The sequence below is a fragment of the Taurulus bubalis genome, assembly GCF_910589615.1.
Source record: "Taurulus bubalis genome assembly, chromosome: 4".
NCBI lineage: Eukaryota > Metazoa > Chordata > Actinopteri > Perciformes > Cottidae > Taurulus > Taurulus bubalis.
In genome coordinates this window covers 17883017-17892415 of record NC_136592.1, presented here as the reverse complement: position 1 = coordinate 17892415, position 9399 = coordinate 17883017, and the positions used below count along the sequence as shown (strand labels likewise).

The 9399-nt window shown below is 40.9% G+C and overlaps 1 protein-coding gene across 2 annotated transcripts; it reads left to right on the top strand.

Moving 5' to 3' along the window:
- Positions 1-220: 220 nt before the first annotated feature.
- Positions 221-9308, top strand: ddx21 (DEAD (Asp-Glu-Ala-Asp) box helicase 21). Of its 2 annotated transcripts, none has more exons than XM_079217347.1 (16): positions 221-359; positions 2063-2254; positions 2481-2600; positions 3012-3084; positions 3409-3587; positions 3702-3819; positions 3987-4172; positions 4622-4767; positions 5062-5211; positions 5362-5523; positions 5795-5914; positions 6273-6346; positions 6560-6719; positions 7014-7148; positions 8087-8131; positions 8269-9308. In XM_079217347.1, the coding sequence occupies exons 1-16, from the start codon at positions 276-278 to the stop codon at positions 8500-8502; spliced, it is 2178 nt and encodes a 725-aa protein (XP_079073473.1). In that variant the 5' UTR covers positions 221-275; the 3' UTR covers positions 8503-9308. The 2 variants fall into 2 exon arrangements, with proteins under 2 accessions (XP_079073473.1, XP_079073472.1); XM_079217346.1 differs by having other exon boundaries at positions 3009-3084.
- The last annotated feature ends 91 nt before the right edge of the window (positions 9309-9399 follow it).

Below are 9399 nucleotides of genomic sequence, written 5' to 3'. Positions count from 1 at the left end.
CAAACAACATTTTATTTTTATTTGATTAGAAATGTAACACCTTATATTTAAGTTATTATATTGAGTGTAATTGCAGTAATTCATTTTGGACAGTACACGTCTTACGTAAGCCTAATTACGGCTCGTGCGTGTTGTGCCGATCTATCGCTTCTATATCTACGTCTGGCTCGTGAACACCCTTCCTCGTGTGTCGCAGCCTTGCGCGTTCCTTTCCATCCGCGTGCCCGTGGGTTGTCCATCGTGTCTACACTGAGGGGAACCAACAAGGAAGAGAAATGCCGACAAAAATCATCTTTGAAACGGAAGATCAAGCCATGGATGACGGCGTGGACACGATCGCGGAGGCTGCACCCCGAAAGGTGAGCAGCGTCGCCCTGGACAGACTGAAATAAGCGTTTAGCTCGCGCTCCGTCTCGTGCCCGGCTCTCCATGTTTAACAACATGTGGCAGCGTGCTAGCCCTCGGCTAACCGTGAGGAAACCACCGTGAGACAGGTTTACGGAGCGGTACTATTCGTGAAATGTTACAAGCATACTGTAGTGTTATAGTGTATGAATTAGGGAACATGTACGCGACCCACTGCTACGTTAACGTTCAGCATACATTGTACAGTAACTTATCCTAGCTAAAAGATCACCCATGAGTGAGCTACGTCACACGTACGTACGCGTGGGAACACGTGGGCCCCTTTAACACGCCGCCCACATCTGTGTATAACTGTGGGCGCGACCTGATGACGTTGCATACAGCTGGGCTTGTCAGCTGTTAGTCCGCATACGAAGCAACCTACTTAAAACATGAAATATTTCAGTCCTGTTTCTTCGAGGTTGCTCCTTTTTATTATAGCTGCTACTAATGCTAACTCAAGTTTACGTACAGTAAGAGGAATTAGAATTGTTTTGTCAGACTACTACAATAATTAACGTTGATGCTTAATTATGCAAGCTACCTGAAAAATAGTTACCACAAGTTTCGAATAATGTAATGGAACAACAGTCCAAATAGACTAAAGGGATTTGATTATGTGATTATCAAAGCGGGTACATTTTATATGGAAACAAATAATACAAAAATCAAATGCTGTGTACTTTAATTTCTGACCGAAAGATTACTATTATAATCTCTGCTAAAAGATGGTTTGATATAAAATGTTTGAAACAGGTCTTTAAAATAGAAAATACGCCCCTCTCCAGGTAGTTTGATACCTGTTTTAATTACAATTAAAATTTGAAAAAATACATTTCAATAACTTGTATGAGTTCCAAATACTGTGTATGTAATAACCACAGTTAATTTCAAAAGATACCCACCCAGTTTCTGTAACACGCAACAATTATTTACTCTTCCGGTATCATACATTTTGATAATGATCATAATATGAGAAATTAAAATAGTCATCATGTGGTGTAGACCTTCTGAAGATAATTGTTACAAATAGAATGTAGTGTTTGTTAATCACTTCATAAATTTTACCCAATGATGGGTGGGCAACGCTTTGGGGGTTTCTTTCTATTAATGCTGTAACAGTTTTGAAGCTTCATGGTAGAAAGCACAGTGGCTTACAAAACACATTACAGCCCTTCAAGACTGGGGCTCATATAAGTGCAATACAATTTGAACAAGCCTGCAAATTATTAATAAATGGCAATATTTCTCAATTAATCTGCTCTTATTCCATTAATGTGCTTATTACATAGTTTAACTGAAAAACTGTGAAACTGAATGAAGCCCCTGAATGAAACAACAGTGACGTTTCAAACTTCGGACGTCACATTGATCCTTTATCCGCGACTACCTTCAATGCAATTAACTGAAACCGTGCGTTTTACAGGAGTGAAACAAGCTTTGATATTAACTACCCTTCTCTAATTAGACCTTACATACCCACATTCAAACGTTGCAATTGAAATTGCAATATGATGAAATGCCTCCAAACTAGAATTTACTCAAGCAGCCAACATTTTTTCTTTCTTAAAACGTTGAGTAGCTACACCGTATTTTCACAATTTTAACTGAATCCTTTTTGGCTTTATTGTTTCTGTATGTTTTTATTTTTTTACAGGGGAAGAAGCTAAAAAACAAGAAGAAGTTGGAGGACCAGGAAGAGCAGGACGACCCCGACTGTGAACCTCCAGCACCAAAGAAGAAAAAGAAAAAATACATGCTGGCAGTGGACCAAGTGAATGACCACATAGACTTGAACAGCGTCAGTAATGGTGTTGACACACCAGAGATGACTGAAGGAGACGCAGAGGTCAGTGAGGTGTTGTTAATAGTTTATATGTGGTGACCAGGCGGGTAATTTCCCAACAAAAAAAGGCTTAGTCTTGGTGCTAAATGTACAACAAGCTATATGTATTATCCATCAAGTTGTTTCATGGGGCATTAGATGCTCTTTGCTGGTAAATGGTGAAAAAAAACAACAACTAGAAAGGTCGTACTCTGCCCCTCTGGTATAACATCGTCTCAACCTTTCTCAGAAAAAGAATAAGCAAAAGAAAGCAATGGCAGAGGCTAAAACCAACAGACATTCTACCCCAAAGACCCCCGTCCAGACACCGGACCTGTCAAGTGAAGACTCTGCCAGTGAAAAAGAAACGGTATGACTGATGTTTTAGTTTTTTCTCTCAGGAGGGGTTGAAAGTTTGTGTTGTTACTGAATGTATGATGACTCAGCAATGTAGTAATTAGAATAAGTGGTGAAGTTTGCGGGACCACCATGTAAGCTGTTACTAAATCTTTCATTCTAGGTATTATAATTTATTTTTTATTAAATCGCGAAATGGCCATTTTGTAGTCTTTTATGTGCTCCTTTGACTCAAAGCTTAACTGCCCGTATGACATGTCGGATACAAGTGGAGGCAATGCAGTTGGTATTTGTTCCCAGCAGTGGCCTGCAATATGGGAAGCTCCTCGAAGATGTTGGAAGTATTTTAGAATTGAAATTGCCTGTTGTGTTCAGATTGCAAGATTACTGTCATATAGTCTGACTTTGTCTATTTGTTTAGCAGCAAACACCAGAACAGAAGGAAGGGGCCTTCTCCAACTTCAGGATCTCCCAATTCACGATTGATAAACTGAAAGGTAAACATCCAATATTTACATTTTCATACGTCAGTCACCACCACTGTGGCTCGAGACCAGAGGTGAACAGATACATGTTCAAAAATGGACATGTTTGCTACTCTGCCCCAAAAAAAGAAGCTTTGCAGACTTTGTGCTTTAACATATTACTGAATGATATACTGAACAACTGCTTTTTATAGACTACACACACTTTTTTTCATATTGATGGACATGTTTCAGTTTTTGAGAGGTGATAATATGTTTATGAAAATTGTTAACATGTCCTATCATCCCACTTTCTTCTCCCCCTCACTCTCTGTCACCACTCCATCATTTTCTCAGCTCGGGGAGCCACTTACCTGTTTGACATTCAGGTGAAGACCTTCAATCCTGTATATGATGGCGAGGACGTCATTGCGCAAGCCCGAACAGGAACCGGAAAGACGTTCTCATTCGCTATCCCTTTGGTGGAGAAGCTCCAGACGGAGGCAGTGGCGTTTGTCAGAGGCCGGGCTCCCAAGGTGCACACGCGTTCACCTTCTCACCGATCACTAAAAACCAGCATCAGTCAGTCCCACTATTTAGTTGTTCTCTGAGTATGTTTGTGTATGACTGAGCGTCTTTTCTGTCTGTAGGTCTTGGTGTTAACTCCAACCAGAGAGTTAGCTATCCAGGTCGCAAAGGACTTCAAAGACATCACCAAGAAGCTGGCTCTCACCTGTTTCTATGGAGGCAGCTCATACCACCCACAGCGTAAGTATTTTAAGAGTCCATTTATTTACATTAATCTGTTTATATTTGAAGTTATTAAACTGTACTAAATATGATATCATAATAATGAATATATAGAAAATGCATAACATGACCTTGTAAATACAGCTCCTTATTTGTTTTTTGATGTGGTTTCCCCTTCTGTCTAGTTGATGCTATCCGTAGTGGTATAGATATTTTGATCGGCACCCCTGGTCGCATCAAAGACCACCTCCAGAACAATAAACTCGACCTCTCTCAACTGAAACATGTTGTTCTGGATGAAGTAGACCAAATGTTGGACATGGGATTTTCAGAACAAGTTGAAGAGATTTTGTCTGCATCATATGAGAAAGGTAAAGTGTGCGTGTGCGTGCGCCAGAGCAGCGCTGTCCCGAATACAATTTTTGGGCTCAGTCGTAATCAACAGAAAATATTTCAAACTTCAGCCAGGTGGGGGGGCTCTATCTGCATCAACCTCTATTTACTGTTGTGACCGTCGTTAGCAGAGGTATCACACAACCGCTCTATCTGTACTTGGGATCTCATTATCTTTGGTGTATGCGACTGTAGATGTACTGGCTCGTTTGTGGGCCATCTCCCCCTAAATAGCGGCCTTTTTGAGACTGATGTCTCCGCCATTTCTCACCACTTTTTTGGCTGCAAGCCTGTAATTCATACATAATTCATACGGCCATAAGGTTGCAGTCTGGATCGCTGTGTTAAAGTAGATTTAAAGATTGGTATAGAGTGGTCATGTATGTAAACATTTGTAAAATGTGTTTGTGTGTGTGCTCCTCCTCAGACTCCGCCTCCAACCCACAGACTCTTCTGTTTTCGGCCACCTGCCCTCCCTGGGTTTACCAAGTTGCTAAGAAATACATGAGGCAAGAGTGCAAACATGTAGATCTGATCGGCCAGAAAACACAGAAAGCTTCAACAACTGTACAAGTGAGTGAGTGAGTGAGTGAGTGTGTGTTGGCAGAGGTGAAAAATGTTACAGCATTCTTAACTTGCCTGTAAGCAGTGACAGTTATAGTTGTTGAGACTGTAAAATACGCTTGCATATATCTCCATCAGGAAAGCCCAGAAAGTTAATTTGCAGTAAAACCAAAATTGCTGTATTCATCATAATCATCAACACCAATGGAATTCTAATTAAGTTAATGTCTGCCAGCTGGATTAATGAAAATATCTCTTCTCTCACTCCCTGGCTTCTCTCACCTTGTGGTTCTCTCTCTGTAGCATCTGGCCATAACATGCCACTGGTCACAGCGGGCAGCTGTAATTGGGGATGTGATCCAGGTTTACAGTGGCAGCCACGGCAAGACCATTGTGTTCTGTGAGACAAAGAAAGAAGCCAACGAACTTTCCATGAATGCATCCATCAAACAGGTAGAAACTTACACATGCAACAATTTATGAATATCCGATTCATACAGCAGCAGGACATTACAACTTTATCAGGAGAGAAAGAAACGGCAATGAAGAAGCAGGAAACGTGTATTGTTCATTTCTTAATCTATTTTGTATGTATCTTATCAGAGTTCCCAGTCCCTCCATGGTGATATTCCTCAGAAACAGAGAGAGTTGACACTGAAGGGCTTCAGGAGCGGTGCGTTTGAGGTTCTGGTTGCCACCAACGTTGCATCCCGTGGATTAGACATCCCGGAAGTCGACCTGGTCATCCAGTGTTCTCCACCCAAGGTGTGTTGTGTAGCAAGTAGTAAAAGAATTCACAACATGAGTTTATCTTTGCATTTATTAAACATGCTATTTCTTTTCTATGTAAATGTTATATTTTATATTTACAAATGTATGTTCTGATCTTAAGGTACTGATTCCTTCACGTAAAACAAGACATTTAAAAATGTTGACTTCACATGTTCTTATTAACAGTGTTGCACAAGATATTAACTCATAAAGACATGTCGCCTGTACTTTCTCTGAACATTTTTCTGTATGTGTTTGAGCTCAGGATGTGGAGTCATACATCCATCGTTCAGGACGTACGGGCCGAGCCGGCAGGGCTGGAATGTGCATCTGTTTCTACCAGAGAAAAGAGGAGGACATGCTGCGCCATGTAGAATACAAAGCAGTACGTGTCCTTTTTTCAGTCCAAGTAGAAGAGGACAGAAAGGCAGAAAACAGTTGAATTGTTTGAGGAGCTATGAGAAATACACAAAACATAGCTTCTAGAGACATCTGTGCTACAAATGGTTTGGAAGTGGACAAGAAGGAAGGCGAGAATCAAAAATAGCACATAAAAGAACAGGAGAGGGTGTTTCCTTAGAGCCAAGAGTTGAGGATGATTCAGCTGTGGCCAGACTGAAATCCACCTTATCCTTGTAGTCTGAAATGGTGTAAAAAGACTCAGGCATTCAGTGCAACCTGTTTGACTCTACTTTAGATGTTTCTATATTGAGTATTAACCAAAATTATATTTGGTTTTCCAGGGTATCACATTCAGACGAGTTGGCGTTCCCACTGCCCACGATATCATCAAGTCCTCAAGCAAGGATGCTGTCAGGTAGGTCAATCTGGATAATAAGAGCCGACTGTAACCATATCTTTTTTGTTTTGGATGAATGAAACTACAGTTATTGATTACTGTTTAAAACTTTGGACTGTCAGCCACATCATTTGGTTAGTGAGCTTAATTAATGCTTGATGTGAAACAAATCTATGACGGTAAGCAATTAAGTTTCAGATTGTTATGATTTTGTTTCTGTATTGTGTCCAGGTTTCTGGACTCTGTTCCAGTTACAGCCATCGGGCACTTCAGAGCATCCGCTGAAAAACTGATTGAGGAGCGAGGAGCAGTCGATGCTCTTGCTGCGGCCCTGGCACACATTTCTGGAGCTACAAATCTTGAACAGAGATCACTGCTCAACTCTGATACTGTAAGTTTGGTTTAAAACTCGTCATAAACAACCTATACATAACGCACAAATATATTCACAAACAAAAAAATGACACAAAAAGTGATATACACAAACTAATTTGTTATAGTAACATATCTGGGCACACTACTATTTAACACACTGAAAACCTTGCAAGGGTTTCACAACTGCAGGATAATTCAAACTGCAACAGTCCTTGGACACACACACACACACACACACACACACTTTATTATTTTAGATGCTGTATTACCCTAATTCCATCCAACTCATTGTTTCCGTTTGTTTTTGAAGGGTTTCACCACTGTGCAGATGGTGTGTTCTCAGGAGATGCATAATCTGGGTTACGCCTGGAAATCTATCAAAGAGCAGCTTGGAGAAGAGTTTGAGAACCACATTCAGAGAATGACCTTCATCAAAGGCAAAATGGTATGTAAACACAAATATGTACACATGGGAGGTGCTGCTGGGGTTTATATACACTTCAAAGAAATTATATTTGTTACATCTCCTGATATTTTATTATGAAGCGATTGTGGAACATGAGCTTGTTAGATTCTACTTTTATTAGCTTACAGGTAACATTAGAGTGACCTCTGTACTGAAAGTGTATATTTGATTTGGTGTATACAGTTGAGCATGGATGTAGGCTACAAATATTAAGTGGTACTCTTGTTACAACACACTTGTAATGTCTTACCAAAAAAAGCCCCAAAAGGGCCTCGTAAATGAAAGTAATAGACTTGGCAAAAAATAAATAGGAAACTAGGTGGTAAATCAAAATGCAAATTGAAGAAAAGAACCTGTATGTTTTTTTGAAAGATCAACACTGTTGTTTAGTTTATATGTAAATTCAGCTGATACAGCCACACTAGACATGTTACACAACTAATTATTCACAGCAAGTAAACAGAAAAAAGTTGCATTCACACCGAAAGCGCTGTGAGTTTTCTCGCTGCCTTACCCGCGTGAGTTTACTTGCCGGACTATTTGTGGTCATTTGCGTCTTTCGCGCTAGATGCGCTAGGCGCGCTAGGCGCGCTAGGCGCGCTAGGCGCGCCAGGGAGAGGAGGAGTGGCTTATCTCCAAGGCATAAATTATAATTTCTGGCTTCAGGCTGACCAGTAGCCAGTTTGATTCAACAACGGCAGGTCGTCAGTGATGACGTCCTGCCGTTGTTGAATCAAACTGGCTACTGGTCAGCCCGGTGGAATGTTCGCATTATTTACATCCATTTTGTATGTAATCTACTCGAGCGAAAAATTTGCACCGCTTTTGGTGTGAACGCACCAGTACTCTGATAGCACAGCAGCTACATAGACTGACCCCAGAAACACTCACCATCTCACCTGTGTTGTTTCTAACAGGGAGTTTGTTTTGATGTCCCAGTTGACAAAGTCAAGGAGGTTCAGGTAAGAAAAACTGCGAAAACTCCCCTCTGTTCAAGTTGTTGGACGGACTGTTTATAGTGTCTTGGAGATTAAATTGGTCAAAATAAATAATTTGACGTAAAATCTGCTCACATGCTGCTCACTCGATACTTCAACAGGATGCCTGGAAGGATGGTCGTCGGTGGCAACTGACTGTAGCCACGGAGCTCCCAGAGCTGGAGGAGAAGCAGTTCAGTGACCGAGGAGGCGGGAACCGCGGAGGAGGGTTCAGAGGTGGAAGAGGGCGCGGTTTTGGGGGAGGTGGTGGCCGTAGTAACGGGTTTCGGAGCGGTGGCTATAGCAGCAACGGAGGAGGAGGAGGACACAAACGCTTTGAATCTTTTGATTATTGAAGCGCCAACCTGCGGACCGATAAGACCGTCACTCATCTGGGCTGGCCGGGGTTATTGGCTGGGAGTGGAATCAATAGATTTCATTTTCATTATCAGCTTTCAGATATTCTGAAGCTTCACATAAAGTACATTAAATGACCAATATCCCCTCTTTCAAAATATGGTGAAAATTCCATGATATCTGATGAATTTAATTAAATTTCAATTTGCATTTCCTGCTGGTTTAAGATCAGACTTTTTGTGTGCAGTTCAACACAGGACCACTGTCAGCCATTTTGTAAGGGCTGGTGTGTGTGCTTTTTTGGTGACGCACGAGTTAAAGCTCAAGAAATTACATCATTTGTACTACATATACGAGTGCATAATTCAGTTGCTGTTGTTTGAATGGCATAGTATCAAAATCATTGGGTAAAAGTTTAGCATTATATGATGGCTTGTGAATGTGTCATTCATTGAGTTGTATGTAAAGTGTTACTCTTTTGTTTGTCCTGGGTGTTTGGGGAACGGTGGCAGTAATCAGACTTGACCCTTTGCCCAAAATCGAAGATACCTCATCCTGACCTAACAACTTGAAACATGCTACTTGTTGCATTACTACACCAGGTAACTGTAGCACCACAGCGAGGAAGTGGGCGTTTACCTTTAAGCTTGTGCTCAGTGTCGGGTTGCTGCCTTACCGTTGGCTGAAACTCTTCCCCAAAATATATTGGATGATTGCTTTGCAATTGCCTCTTATTTCATAACTGTATCTACTGCTTCCATTCATTTGAATGAAATTACTTATTCATTAAAAAAGGTCAACTCCAGTTGTGTTTGTTCATTATTTATTTTTTTAAAGGGGTGTGAAATAAGAATGTGTACAAGTATAAATTTGACTGTGAACTGCTTTTGAGAGCC